At 36.7% G+C, this 16387-nt stretch overlaps 1 protein-coding gene across 2 annotated transcripts in view; it reads left to right on the top strand.

Moving 5' to 3' along the window:
• LOC128373367 (neurexin-1a) overlaps positions 1 to 16387 on the top strand; it is a 257924-nt gene that overhangs the window by 220246 nt on the left and 21291 nt on the right. For both annotated transcript variants that reach the window (XM_053333666.1, XM_053333665.1), the window contains exons 20-21: positions 1184 to 1273; positions 2670 to 2989. In XM_053333666.1, coding sequence (XP_053189641.1) covers positions 1184 to 1273; positions 2670 to 2989 — 410 coding nt within the window. The remainder of the gene's footprint in view (positions 1 to 1183; positions 1274 to 2669; positions 2990 to 16387) is intronic.

The following is a 16387-nucleotide window of genomic DNA, read 5'->3' on the forward strand; positions in this document are numbered from 1 at the left end:
GATCCTCTACAGTAATTCAAGCTGATGCGATTAAAAAATGTCTTTTTATGCGTCCTCTTACCTCTAAGACCTTTCGTCAGACCAACTGTGCATCCGTTACAAGGTTACCTCCTTTTTTTTCCATGTTGCTGCGATCTTTTTCCTCTCTGAACCTTTTCTCCAATAAATCACTGTTAGCTACTGGATCTTTTATCTGTCAGAACTGAATTAATATAGTTGATGGGACAAACATTGTCAATCTGCCGGAAGAATGGAGCTAACTGAATTCAATCTCTGCAGACAATACCAAGGGAAAAGCACTCAGACACAGTGCCACTTTGCTGAACGTCTTCTGTTCTGGAGAGGGTATTGGCCTTGACAAAAGGGTGATGCAGAGTTTGCCCTCATTAATGCTAAAGTGCCCCTACAATCTTGGAAAGGAGTTTTTCTGTAGATGCACTATCCACTCCTGACACTTATTTGACTTATTCTTCAAATGTTGGAAAACAACTTTTCTGACATCATCAAAAACATAAACTGTCCAATATTAACTACTCAAACTTTATGATTCGTAGTTTTTGTCAAAGCCCATTTTCTTGAAGAACTTTATAATGTATGTATCTGCTTTAACATTGTTTCTGATTCTTCTCTGACTAGATGCTCTTAATGTATATACTGTGTAAATGGTTGTATTGCAATTAGCTCATTATTTCTTGTCAATTAGGCTATTTATAAATGGGGTTGGTATTGGTAATATGTTAAAGTTAAATGGTTCTGTCCTTCAAACCATAAAAGGGTGACTTAACAATAAATTCAAATGATGTTCTTTTTGAAAATGTATATAACTAGCATAAAAGCCATTTAAAAAGATACAAGAAAAGACAAGTGGGGTGGAGATATTTGGCTAAAGATTTTGTAATTGAAATTGTATAAATTTGTGATTTGGTTTGGTTGATAATATAGCTCTATTAACCTAGATGAAACATTTGCGTGCTAATTCACTTATTGTCAATTAATATAGGCCTAATTTGTTGGCTAAAATAAAATTCAAATAATGTTTCAGTAAATATTGTTTTTTTTAAATATATAAAACTTTTTAAATATAAAAACCTTGTGCAGTTGTATAGCTCCAGCATTAAGTATGAACATTTAACCTTTGACCCTACAGATTGTAACCAATGAAATGTCTCTTTAAACTTTAAAGGCAGCAATGATAACGAACGCCTGGCGATTGCTAGACAGCGAATCCCATACCGACTTGGTCGAGTAGTTGACGATTGGCTACTCGACAAAGGTAAAATCACTGATTAAAATTTCAAATAAAATAATTTGATCATAACCAAGGTGTAGCAATATTTTGTAAATAATAAACCTTAAAAAAATAAATGTTCAGTAAAACTTAAAAACAAAATGATTTGAACAGTTAAATTTAGTGTTTTATATTTTTCATAATAATGTATTTATTTTATAGATGTCAGCTGTTTTAATACGTGTTTATTGTCAACTTAAGGTTAAAGGGACTGTAAATATGAATTAAAGGGACTGTTAATATGAAGTAATATCAGCATTGTTAAAATGTCTATAAATTACTGTAGCATTTTGCTGTAAACATCTAAATGATAAATTTAAAAGATCTAGATTAGTTATTCATTAGTTGCTGTTTTTAGTGTTTTTTGAAACATATGCAGCATGGTGTGTTCCTTTATTAGTGTAATTTGATCTATTCTGATTAAACTGCTAGCAATGATAAATAGAGTGCAATATGAATTGGCATCAGAATTTTGAGTCCCTTTAACAGACATTGTAAATATGTATAGGGCATTAGATCAAGGAACTGTAATATAAAACAAACTGAGTGCATGCTTTGTTTTTTATAGTTCAATAACTAATTCATATTTTTCACATAAAATGTGAAATGAGCCCTATCATCTTTTATGCTTTTCTGTTTGTTTCTGTTTTTCTTTATGAAAGTGTTGTCATACAATGTTTTTGCTTTCCAACCATGTCTGTTTGAAGTTTAAGTTTCCTTGGTTGCTTTTGCTAAAAGGACCAATAGCTTCTAATTTCCTTTCCAGAGGTGCATCCAGCTTTGAATTTAAGAAAGGTCCCATCCTTACTACAGTACCATTTAGTACTACTTTAACCATTTAGAATTGTTTTCCCCATGCTTGCTGTGCTCCAACTATTTAAATTCTAAAATTTGAAAGAAAAATTTAAGTTAACATAATCATAGCATATTGAACCACATCCCCTTAGCTTTATTAACAATTGTTTTCTAGATTTGTCTTATTTCTCAGGCAATTTCCTGCTAACAAATTGTCCATGCATATTACTTTCAAGATTGTTATCTTTTCAAATGTGAAATTTATTACATTCCCATTATATTACTACGTCTGATCTATCTTTTTTTCTTGTTATTTCTGATTAGACTGCCCTTTTAGCAAAGCTGCATTGATTTTCTAAATCCTGTGTTTTGATTTTATGTATTTTGCTTTTCATACTGTAGGCATCTCATCATTATTACTGCAATAAATTACCAGGGTTTGTCTCTACAACCTGTAATTTATTGGTCTCATTAGCCACTGGGCAAATAATTTGTCTTTCTGTCTTTTTTTTTTTCCTGTTCAGTAAAAGTGACTGAGTCCACAGTTCAACATTCTTTGTATATATGTAACATTGCTTTCCCACAGGGCGGCAGCTCACAATCTTCAACAGCCAAACTACTATACAGATTGGGGGCTGGGAGCGAGACCGGAGTCGATCCTTTCAGGGCCAGCTTTCGGGCCTCTACTATAATGGCTTGAAGGTGTTCAACATGGCTGCAGAGGGGGATCCCAACATTAGAATCCAGGGCAGTGTGCGGCTTGTGGGAGAGTCGCCCTCCTCTATTACACCACAGTCCAGTACCACAGCCAATCGCTCAGAGACGTCCACTTCCATCATGGAGATCACCACCACCACAGCATCCAGCAGACGAGTCAAGCAGACTACACCACGAGAGCCTCAGCAGGTAAAATGGCCTTTAAATTATTCTGACTTACTAGAAACCTAGTGTGATTTTACTTACATGTAAAACATATGTAAGTTTTGGAGGTAGTCACACTGAGTCATGACTAGAGTTAAGCTGACATGCTGTGAGTGTGTTTCCATTACACAACACAGTAAAGTAGAATAAGTTGTTTACCTGTTGGAGGTGTGCTGGTCGTCTGCAGCTCTCCATCAAGCATTATCATCACTGTGGCTGTTTCTGCTCATACTATTCCTTCCTGTATATTTCTAACTGAAGTCAACTCAACAAAATACAACAAATATTTCCACGTGTTGTGATTTTGACCGGGTTTTTAAATGAAGCTCTGCTAATTTAGTGAGGAATAAGTTTAATTTCCTTTAAAATCTCAATAAGGGTCTCCTGTTATTTAGTCGTTGAAAATATTTTACTATGAAGCAGTAAAGCAAGAAATATTTTGTTTTTGCATCAGTGGCAACTTAACAAAACTCTAATACATGCTTCCCCTAGCAGCTTCAAGAGAGCTGGACAAATCAAAATAAAGTGGGCTCTTTGGAGGCCTTACAGAGACAGGTGCTAAAATAGCCTGTGAAAAGAGGCTGAACTGAGGGGCTGCATAATGGATCAGTATAAAATAAATACATTTTTTTAACTGTGAATCATGCAAAGCTACTCTAGTGGAGTCTAACAATGTAACTACTGTATAAAAAATGAAACTGGAAATGAGCATACTAGGTTACTTTTAAGAGATGTTCCTACATGTCACTTCTGTTTCATGTTATGACTTACTTTCTCAGCTTGATCCATTTTAAAATACTCACAAAGCACAGCAGGAGTTAAGCACATCTAAGATTAATATAATATATTTCATCATTATGCTGTTATATTGTATCATGAAGTATATGCCTTACTTTATTGTGTCATATCTTTCTTCTCATTGAGCCCTCTGACCTAAAAAATGGAGGAAAATAAGTCCATTGTTCCACCATTGGGAACAGCACCACAGGCACGCTTTCGAGTATTTCTCCCTGTGCAATGTGTGTGTGTGTGTGTGTGTGTGTGTGTGTTAGAGTGATAACCATCGAAGAGGTCCTCCATCATCTTTATCTGTCCTGCATGAGCGGTGCAGCATCTGCAGGAGCATATTACTTCTCAAATGCCACAATGTGTGACTGAACAATGCAACACAAAACGTGTGTCCTATCAAGTGAAATGGCAATAAGAGCATTTCTCGAAAATGCTCCCTGCCAAGAAGAAACGAAAAGTCGTCTTGAATCTGGTAGAATACAGCAACAGCCTTGAATTTAACTTACAAAAAACTCTTCTTTGTGTCTTAGCTTGGATTAGTGAAATGTTTATTTTATACATTGTCCATGTAAGATTTAAATTCTTAGACTGCAGTGCTGCTGATTTTTCACTTTGAGTCTTAATTTCACAACCAGTGACTATATTCACTGTTATCATTGCTCTGGGAATTAGCTTGCAAAAAACAAGAAGACAGAATTTAATTAAGATCTAGGAATACCTGCGACTGAACAATAAGATTAGAGTTGATTCATTTAGGTCACTGACAAAAAGTGTTTGACTGAATCTGAAGCAGTCACGATGTCGGAAATGCCTTCATGTGCTGTTGGTACAGAACAAAAATAGAAGCTTCATGGCCCACAGGAAATACTCTCCTTTTGTAAACAATAAAAAGGTGACCTCATTGATAACTAGGGAACATGTGCTTCAATCCTCATGGAGTTAAGGCCTCTATATCTTTTTCACATTAACACAGAACTGATTCTTAAACTCATTTGACATTATGTGAAATGTCTCAAACAAAACCTGATAGAAAGGGGCTGAGATTTATTTAGTTTGAAAACCAAATGTCCAAATTTCAAATATTTTATGATATAGTTCTATGGAAAGCATACATAGTAGCTTGTATTAAGCATCTCCGTAGACTAAAATGACCCTTTAATCAAGGTTTAATCAGCTTTTACAAATATAGTTTAAAATAGTATGGATTTAACTCATTTTTATTAATCGGATTTGGTCAGGGAAGATTACAGCGTCTCCAGGAGGGGGTGGGTTTAACTTCATATTGAAAAATATACACACAATCAAAATTATTTAATTTGAGTTATTTTTTGAAATATTATTTAACCCTCTTTGCACTTTGCAGTTCATACACACACGTCTTTTTGTTTCTAAAACATGTTTAATGCTGTGATGAGTTTCATTGTCCTTGTAACTCAAACAAATTCAAACCATTTTAAATATATTTTTCTCATATTATCATATTTATTGTTGCTTTATGAAAACTATAAATGAGCCATTAACCTTGAATGTTGGTGAATCTATGAAGCCAGTGTTCAGCTTTACTCAGAGATTTTCTCCTGAAAAAAGATCAGCAATTCAAATACAAACCAAATGTCAAGTTACTGTTCATCCTACAGCCCACATTATGAAGTGACAAACTCCTCCTAGGTTTCAATAATGCAGCAGTAAAGAGCCCATATTACTGGCCATGTCCTAACTCTGTTTCTGACCTGAGCCCATAACAGTTTGTGTAAGGGTCTGCAGATGCTGACGAATAATACAATCATAAATATTGATCCACTGGAATGGTTTTCTCTCAGACTCAGCATGGTTCCTGAACCGTTGCAGGAGCATGTAATACAGGCGAATATCCGACAATAGACTATAATTATATCCCAACTCCATGCAGTGATATAAATTGCCACCAAGGAACCAAGAGATTGGCAGAAAGGAACAGGCTTGATAAGATGGATGCTCGTCTTTTCAGGCCTTTTCATCTGTAGAGAAATAAAGTGATATAAATGGCCATGACAATTTAGAAATACAGTGCATTACAGAGATATGCAATATGTGCATGGCATCTATATCTATTAATGTACTTATTTTGTGCTTTAGATGTGATGTGATTTTGAATATCTGACATTATCCCTTTATGCTAATCAGATTAAATACTTTAATCAATAACCATTTACAATTGCAATCATGTGTATAGCTATTGGTTTTGGTGTAAGCAGTGCAGTGTGAAGTTCAGTTTTTCAGCTCAGTATTTGGGAATCAAATACTTGAATGTGTATATTCTTTTGAAAGTCATTAAGGTGCCAGGTAGGTTATGGGTGATGTCTTTTGGCACAATAAATCAAGAGATAAGTTCTGTTGCAAACTCACCACTAAAGTAGCACATAAAGGCTTTGTAAAAGGGGAATTAGCCAAGGCTAACTGTGAGGTTTTTTTAGGTGTTATCTAAGGCAATCATAGAGAAAAAAGGTCATTGGATTAAAGAGTTGTTCTGGGATGTAGACAGAGAGATGAATGGGGCATGCAAAAATGTGTCCATTGGGAGATGTCAGTTTGTTCAGTTTGATTCAGCGTGACAACCTTCCCATGGTGAGCTCCTGCAGAAGGACATTAGTGTCTCAGGACACTACGGTTAGAAAAACGTTGTGTGTGGACTTTGTTAAAAGAGATGATGTATTTGCTGTCCTTTCCCTTGAAAAGCCTGCATTTGAATCATTGTCCAGCTGTTCCATCTCCTTTCTGATTCAGTGAATGCTTTTATATCCTAAGAACATTGCTGGGACATGTACATATTTAGTATAGCTGGAACTGCTAACACTGGCCAATACTCTATCATGCTCTACCCAATGAAGCTCAATGGAAATGACACTCCAAAATATGTAGTTAATGCTGGAAAAGAATGTAGTTGATGCAAAAAGGTAAGCAAAATCATATTTAGGCTTGTACAACAACGAGATGAGGGCATTTGTTAACTCAACATGCATTCAGAATGTCCAGTTAAAGTCACCTGTTGTTAGTGCCTGTTGCTTTCATTGTCTTTCACTGATAGATTGTAGTAATGACCACAGGATGGCAATACTGAGAGAATACTAAAAGGAAGAGATTTTCTTTTTTTTTAATTTAATGGCAACACAATGAAATCTGGCTCTGTAGATTTAGTGTAGGTCTGCTTACACTGGCCTACTTAAAGTCAGTGCTAATCATCATTAGTGTAATGATTTTGAAGTGTCTGGGGGATTGCTTTCCCAGGTGCCCTATCAGTATTCTGTATTCTGCTCAACTGGGGTTATAGTGTTATTGAATACTGAAGGCTTATTGGCTTATGGGTAACATTACATCAGTGTCATTCCTTTCAAACCACTGGATGTCCACTCATGCTTTATTAAAACGGATATTAACATCTTATAGCACACTGGCCTAATCAGGAAAGAAATGCACCATGGGAAAAATAGCTGATGAGTCACAATTGTTAATTTAATAATGATTAGAATGTTCCTTTTCCTTAAGGGATAATTGGATTGATTCAAGTCTTACATCCCACTCAAATAAAGAGCTAGTAAATAATAATCAGGCCTAACCTTGATGTTACCTTTCTTGTCATCATATCCTGAAGTTTCCAGACTGAGATTCTACTCTTGTCTCTTTAGTGTCAAATCATCTCAGTTACGATTTTTTTCAGCAGTGTATTCCATGCCCTTAGTGGGGGAGGTAGCTTACTGTATGGGCCTGACTGTCATGTCTTAATGAAGTGTCTACTCCCTGTTGTGGTGCCTGGTCGCATCCAATTAAACCATGATGCACTTGTGTATGCATTCACAAACAATGGATTAACTACTGTAAATGCACAATAAGAAATGCTTCTTATTTATTTTGGCTACTGATATGATTTGGAATATATTTTCCTGCCTCAGCCTGATTTATTTATTGCTCAGAAAAAAATTATGAATTCTTTCCTTCATGCACCAAACAAAAGGCAGGGAGAAATTTCAGATATACAGCACTATGTGAAGGTGTCAATTTGGTACTGTGACTGCCAAATTCACACAGGACTATTGGCAACACTAGCTGCCAGTGGTCTAGCACTTTCAGCATTATAGTGACCCATCTCTTGTTAATCTGCCTCCATGGTCCTTTTATTCAGTTTAATTTGAGATAGCTGAATTTTGAAACATTATGGATACACTGATGACTTTGTACTTTTGGGATGCTGCACACGTGTAAGTGTGGATAATGTTTACCGTAACTAAATACAGGTTGTGTGTAGACATTTTTTGAAGAGGTGGTGTGCGAAATAAAGGAAAATGTCAAGTTGGAGAAATATAGCTTCCAGTATTAACTAGATGATGCTTAACCACTCAAGAATAAGAGATAGCGCCCTGTGAAACTCTTACCCTCCCGGCAAAAAGGGGAAAAAAGACGAAAGCCTGCTATCTAGAACAGCCATTGAGTGTTCTTGACAGTGATGGATCTTCACCTGCATTGCTATGTATTATCAACCCTGGCCAGCACACATACAGTATATAAATCTCAGAAGCGGTCATAGTGTGAGGCTGCCATCCACCACCAGCTCTGTCTGCAGAAATCTTAAGTTGGTATTGGCTGCAGCATGATGAAAAGACACAAGAAAAATGTTGTATATTAATGACTTAGACACATTAGAGCAGTGGCTCTTAAACATTTATTAAACCACAGCAACCCCCCCCCCCACCCCGCCCCCAATGATAAGTTAAATAGTCTTTTTAATATGCTGATTCCGCTATTAATTGATTATTTTTTCCCATTTAATAGCGATGTTTGAAAGTGTAAATTCAAATTGTAGTTTACATTTAAGTTAAAAAATAAAACAACCTAAAGCCATGCTAGCAGTTATGTGAGATTGTCCTTTTTAAGCTTTGAGCTAAATGCTAACGTCAACATGTTGATGTTTAGCAGGTAATATCTACAATGTTAACCCTCTTAGTTTAGCATGCTAACATTTGCTCACTTGCATTGCAAAACCTTTCCTAGCAGGGACATGTATGTGTGTACCACATTTTATGGCAATCCATTCAATTGTTCTATTCAGGCCAATATGCCATTACTTAAACACAGCAATATTAGACCTTTTCCGACATTCCATCCTTACCATTTTTCCTTTATCACATTTTTTATGTGTGCAATTTCTGTTTTATAGCTTGTTGCTGGTGGAAATTCAAGAAATGCAGATTATGGCTCGTTCTTAGGGAGGATGAATTGTCACTATGTCACATTACTGCCACCAAATAGCCAATTGGCCTCACTATTTCCGAATTAACCCTAGGTGAAGTGGGTGTAATGGCCATTCAGGGAAAGTGAGGAACATTCAAAAGACATTGTGTGGGCCATTTCATTTGCACTCACAGAACATGGTTCAGTTCCAGTTGAACTGGCTTGTAGTGGCTCTGTTTTTCTTCATCCCTGAAACAAGAGGCAGAAACCTGGCACAAGGATAAACAAAGATTTGACATGCTGCGCTGCTACACCTTCAGTGCAGTGTTTGGGTGCCTCCCAGCCTCTATCACTGACTCTTACAAACACACTATAATAAACTTAGTGTCACAGTAATCTTGTGTTGAAAAATCTTCTGCAATTTAGTACCCAATAACTGCTCAGTCCGCAGCTTCTCTCCTTTTATAATCATCCATGCACTATGTCTCTTTATTGTATCTGGTACTACCTTTAGGCATTGTTGTGATTGTCTTGACACTGGTAGGGATTATTGTTTTTCAAGCTAAGGCTGCAATAAATCTGCACAGCCAGATTTAATACTAATCCTGCATGCATCAATATTCAGACCTGAGACTTATCTTGGGTATTAAGCACTCCTCAGGCAACTGCACACATGCAGTGTACTAGGTTCTTTAATGGTGTTATATGATATGATACTGAGACTTCAGTTTAAGGATGATTTGGTTTTAAGTTTACTTAAGATTATACCTATTTTCATATATTTTGCTATGCTAGCATGGCTGAAAATGGAGCCTGTCCACCACTTGCCATGAAATTTTGAACAATTTTGATATTCAGGTTCCTAAAGGATGAACCTTACTGACTTTTTTGATGCCCTTACATTTCTACCAGCCCCACCATGGTGTATACATGTCTTTTTCATTAAAATGTGTCAACAAGTATTGGATAGATAGCCATGGAAATTGGAGCACACATTCATGTTCCACTCAAGATGAACAGTTTCTTTTTTTGACCTCTCAACTTTTCAACCAACACTAATGGTCACTCAGGTCAAAATGAACATTTGACCAGTACTTTGGCTTGAAAAATTAATGATATTCTCATCAGCCTCAGCTGCACTGTGTGTTTAGGCCTAAACACCAAATGTTACCATGCTAACACACTAAATTTAGAGGGTGACTATGCTAAGCATTATACCTGCAAAACATCAGCTTGGTGGCATTGCCATGAAAGCATATTAGCATGTTGACATCAGGATTTAACTCAAAGCATGTCCATGTATAAGTATATGGTGACCAGATGTCCTGAGTTGTCTGGGATCAAACTGGTTATTTTATTAGGCTATTGCCTAACCATGATATAAAAAGTTCCCCATGTGTCTGAATTCTGTCATAGTCAAGGCTGTTAGGCTGCTAGCCAATGGCATTTGTGGCTCTGACAGTTTGCTAACAGATGATGTAATTAAAACGTTATTTTTATATTGTAGCCTATAATGCCTTAAATAGATTTGTACTTTGTTTTGTTTAAAATAAAAAAAAGCTGCTAAACAATGTGATGTGTCACAGTCGGCCACTTAGCTGGCAGCCTGTGCCCCTGCACACTGACAAATACCTTGATGGATTTTGGATTTTTAATTTCAGGGACAGTGCGTCAGTGCTGTTGAAAGGTGCTCTCAGTAGGTGTTCTAAGTGCTAAAATAATTGTCCTCCATTCTGATGAAAACGCCTATGGTGCATGCATAAGGGCATGCATGTGTGCATGCTTAACTGTGCAGTACACGTAAGGGGTTCGGTTTGGGGGTTTGAAAATATGGTTACCCTACATCATTACAGTCTCACAGAGCCACTAGCATAACTAGACTCTTTGTTACATTGCTTCTATGATCTTCAGCCAGAAATGTATAACCATTAGCTTAAGACAACTCTTGCTGTTTAATATTCTACTTTGTATATTTTGGTAGTGAAATTAAACTCAGGTAGACATAAGATTTATGACAGCCTTCACATGTGTGCCACGGTTTCCCTCTTTGTGACGGACCAATCACATGAATGGCAATGTATCATGTGTTTTTTGTTACTCTTTAGTTTTTGTTTCATTCTATTTATACTGTAGTTATTTTAGTGAATTTAAATGACTTACTTACCTAAACAGTAACTATTTCTTTTATTTTCTTTAACAGTGAGGTGGTCATCAGTGCCCTTGCATTTTAAATTCAATCTTGTCAAGTCAGTGAACAACAGACTGCCTGCAGTAGTTCAGCAAGTTGTTTCTGATTGACAGGTATACTCTCAATTAGTCAAAAGGCACTTTTATCATCAACTTATTGGGGAAAAAGCACAGGTTGTTTTGCCAGAATTGTATTCTGAATAGCAGGCAGTTAAAATTAATGTTGCTGCTCGTTTTATTGCAGAATAAAAAGCACAGGTTTATTTGTTCATTTCATGGTACTCAGAGTTACCCAGCTGTATTTATACAACTGGTGTCAACCATCTGATCATGGCACATATACACACCACTCTCACTGCTGAATTTCATGATGAATGGTGTTTTTTTGTTTTTTTCAGATGGATTTTATTGCTGTTTTGTCATAATTTGAGAGAGAAGAGAGAAAGCAAAGATGAGACAGGCATACCACAATTCCAAGTCAAGCTGTTGCAGGTAACTGGTGCACAGTTTGGCTGCCAGTGAAGTCACATGACAGATAAATGAAACACAGAGTCTCCCCAGCCTGTTACTGTTCAAGAGATATGTGAGTGGTAACGCATCCTATTAAAATTACGTGGTTATGAAAAAGTGAAATTGTGGTTTGAGAATGCCCAAGAGAAGCCTTCTACGTTGTCTTTTTACATAAAATTAAATTATCTATTAAACTCATCTGCTTTTATTTATTTATATTTCCTCCATTGTGATTGGTAAAGATCATAGTAATAATTTAATTGCATTAGTTTCATTGATGCGCATGATGAAATTGTGTGTGTGAGTGTGTGTGTGTGTGTGTGTGTGTGTGTGTGTGTGAAAGAGTGTATGTGTGGGTTTTTTTTGTTTTTTGTTGTTTTGTTTTTTTGGAGTTTGAAGTTTCAGATTCCTCTTATTTAAAAATAAATTACTACAAAACAAGACCTGGAACTTGGGAGACTTTATGTACAGTAGGGAGTTTGTTTCCTTAATTCTACACAGGATATTATCACAGCCAAATGTTCTAACATTAACTTTCCTGCACTAGGTAGAGTTAAATGGGCAATGACTGACTTGCAGATGATTGTACATATTTCTTCTCTCTTATTTGTGTTAATAGGAATTGCTTGTCTCATTGCAAACCAAGTGGAATGGTTTTCCTCAACTCATCTAAAAGCAGACCTTATTGTAAGATGAAAACCAAATATATGTATTATTTTTATTTCTACCTCTGTGCACTCACCAATTAAAAACCAGAAACATGCTCAGCAGACTGAGAGGTTACTAAGGAAATACACAATGCTCCACATTTACAAGGAGAAGGACTGATCATCAAGGACTCAGTCACATTGAATGAATTGTATTTTATTCAGGATATTAAACCTACAGTAAGTGTCTCATGGACTTAGAGACATAATGCGGTATTCAGTCAGTGTCAGTGCCCTATTAGGTTATGGTGCCTTCAGTTATTCGCAAAGAGAAAACATCTTTCACAGAAAGTAATGTATCCCTGCAAACAACATTGCAGGGGATAAGATTTCCCCTGCAATGCAGATGTATGGGATTGACCATTGTGCCACTGAGATACTGCAAGCTTCAGAAAAAGAGTGATTACTATGAAACAGCTGGCTTTACTGACGGGTGCACTATTGATTTTTTCTAGGTTTTATTATATTAGGTCTTTTGAAGATACCTGGTGTCACCACCTATCCAAGCTGAAGAAAAGAAAACCCACATGGATAATTCAATCATTGCATGTGTAACAAGCACAGAAAAATGATCAGAGCAGAAACAGATTGAAAGCAAGTGTATGTAAATTGAAAACTCTCTAGTGCACCCCTCGTGTGTCTTACTAACCTCCCAACCTTGCCCCTAAAGTGGGCTGCGTGTTGTTGTAGGTGGTCGTGGAGTGTGCCGCCTCAGGCCTTGTCATGGGCTGTGCCCACCCAGTGCTGACAGATGGCAAAGGAGCTAACACTGTAGACCTGCAGTGGCCTCAGGGCCTGCAGCGTTCACTCCTAGCGACGGACCATATCCATCATCTCAGTCTCACCAGGGGCCATTATAGAAACTGCCCTTCAACACTGTGTTGTAGACACCATGTGACTCGCTGATCCAGACCACCTTGGCAGGGGTGAACACATACATGCCATGGTATGCCGATGTGTGTTCACATGATTTGATGAATGCTTGCATGACAGCGGAGACAAGCTTTTGTGCAGCAGGTACATGAGCTGCACATTGGACAGCTGAGACTCCAGGATGCCTTGTGTTTCATTTGATGGTTTATTTTATTCTTGCTTGTTTTAAAGGTTCGCTGTTTTTTTCACAGATACCTACTTATTGCCATTATTAATAGTCAACAAAGCAGCTTTTTTTGTTTTAGCAGGTTTCACTCTACTGGCAGCATTACAGAGGAATACAGATTGTCCCACTAAGTCTGTTTGGATGACAAGAATGAAACCTACGCAGTGTGAATGTTGTCTCTGTTGTTTTATAAAGTGTTGGTTTGTGTGTGGAGGAGATACTGATACTGACAGCTTTACAGCATGTTTTATAGACCATATTGTTGTCTCTCAGGACATTTGCTGTTATGATTTCTAGAAATAGAAAGTAGTCCTGGGCCAACTGTTGAGCATAAGATACAATTTGTCCTGCAGTGCATTGCTCCCACCTGCAAGATTCTGTGATCAGCTGGTTTATACATTACATTCATGAGCTTTGTGCCAACTGCTCAATGAGCTGCGCTGAGCTCTCCATTTTTAAAAATAATTTTCCCAAAAGCTGGAAGAAAGTGTCAGCCACAAACTGGCTTATACATCTTAAGGCTTATTTTTCATTTTACAAGCACTCTGAGTCATATTTAAAATTTTAATTCTCGGGATGAAAAAAAAAATTATATGCTTATTTCACCCCAGGATAAACCCCTTAACTGATCCCTTCAGCTTTTAGAAAACAAATCTGATTGCTAAGTGTGCAAAGTGTACAAATGTGTGTTCTAGTAAAGAACATCGGTGAACTTTACAAGTAGAAGACCTTAACTTGAGCTGTGTAGATGTGTTTTCATCTAACTCATCAATCTAATTTGCATTTACAGTATCATAGCAGTAAGCCTACAGTATCTACAGAGCCTAAGATTAAGATCAGATTGTACTGTACACAAATGGCTGGAATGGATAGAAGGAAAGTATGTAGAAATGTCATCATCAAATACATTTTAAATTCAATTGAAACAACACACTGTGTCAGCAGTGTTAGTTAGTTTGAAGTGCATTAATTTAACTATAACAAGGTTTATAATACATTATAACACACTATAAGGTGTGTAAGACATTTTAAGCATTTACTAATGAATTTGTCAATAACTTTAATTCATTATATGAATGATCCATAACTCATTAACTGTTAAACTTGATACAACTCTATGATCATATAAAGTACATCTTCATATTGTTTATAAATATAAATTATGAACCATGTGTTGCTGTTTAAGTGTATTCTTTATATAACTAGAACTTAAGTATTTATACTTTTTTAAGTATGACAGCTGACACTATTTGCTCATAAAGACTAACATATGTGGCTGTAAGTGTATGTTTGTCACCTTAAAGTGACAAAAAACCTTGAAGATCAACATGTTATCAAAAATTGCGAACACACTTGCCCTAAGGGTTTTTTTCTGTGTTATCAGTCTGAATATCATTAAATATGATTACAGCTATGATGTGTTGATAAGCATTCAATAACTAATAAATAAATAATTCAATAATGCATAAATAAATAATTCAATAATGCATAAATATCCTAATTGTTCTTTAGTGTCCATATCTGCTCATACAGTAAATGCATAAATGTTACAAACTGAGTTGTGATGCAAAGCTCTATATAAAATAAAATTATAACATCTGTTCACAAATCTAAAGTTGAATTTGAAAAAAGAACGTATATTCTGGTATTATAATCCTGCCATGGTTATAGATTAGTGATCAGAGGCTTTATAAAGTGCCTGTTTAAAGTATTAATTCTCACTGTATTTAAACCATGTGTCTTTTGTTTTCTCTCTGCTGAGTGAGAGCAATGCTCATTTGTTTATGGCAGTCACGGTCAGCCCTTTGTGAATGACACATCCAGACCTGGAGGACAGGAATCTGATTATGATGATGCTCTGTGGGAGCTACATGCGACCTGGTCTGCTGTTGTAGGGCAAAGCTGCTCTTCCTCTTTCCTCATGTCATGTCTTTGCGAACGTTACACATGGGAATCAGGCCTGAGTACATTCATCTCAGCAGTGATGGCATCTATATTAGGATGACAAATTTGTTCCTGTCACCTGATGAGGGACTGGGACTGCATGTCAAGACACAGGTAAAGTCAGGAAGACAGTGATTTGTGGCCAAGCTGAATATCTCTTCCTCTCCTGCTCTCTCTGTCTCAAAAACACACACACACAGGCCCATGCTTGGATTTGTCATCTATTTTTAGATTTTGAGGGAAAATAACTTAAAATGAGGAATTGCATAGTTACTTTGGATTGAACTGAACTATTTCCCCAAAATAACAAGTACTGTATGGGTGGTTTGCTTTTAGATAGAGAGCAGCGTGATTACAAGCCATTCTCCAGTAATTGTTATTCCTCCCTCACTTTCCAGTTTATCCTTAATGTATGATATTCCTCCTGGTCAGTTCTGTGCTCTCAGGCCAGATTACTACCAAGCGAGCTACAGGACGCGCACAGAGCTCCAGATTCGATTTCAGATAACGAAAATATCAGGGCATCCAGAGGGGAAAATGCTTCAATGCTGACAGATTTAATTTATCTGAGAAGTGTGAAAGCAAGGATAAGGGAGGAGGGACAAAGTCGACCATGTACTATACTTCTGTGGAGCGGTGTTTATGTAAGAGAGAAAAGAAATGAGAGAACAAGAGGGGGGGAGCGTAGGAGGTTGATGGAGGCTGATAGTGTCTTATGAATTTCATATTAAGATTTTATCATTTAGAGCATGTAGCTAACAGAAGGCATCCAGCCTTCTCCTGTGTAATCTGCTAGAAGCTGTATACTACATGGCAGCAGCTCAACGTGCTCTCTTTCTGCACTTGTCCATATTGTGTGCACATTATTTATAAGTCCCCAGTCATAAATAATAAGGACCAGGCTTAATTAGAAAATCAAAATATGAACTGTTTATCATACGTCTA

The sequence above is a fragment of the Scomber japonicus genome, chromosome 14, assembly GCF_027409825.1.
Source record: "Scomber japonicus isolate fScoJap1 chromosome 14, fScoJap1.pri, whole genome shotgun sequence".
Taxonomy (NCBI): domain Eukaryota; kingdom Metazoa; phylum Chordata; class Actinopteri; order Scombriformes; family Scombridae; genus Scomber; species Scomber japonicus.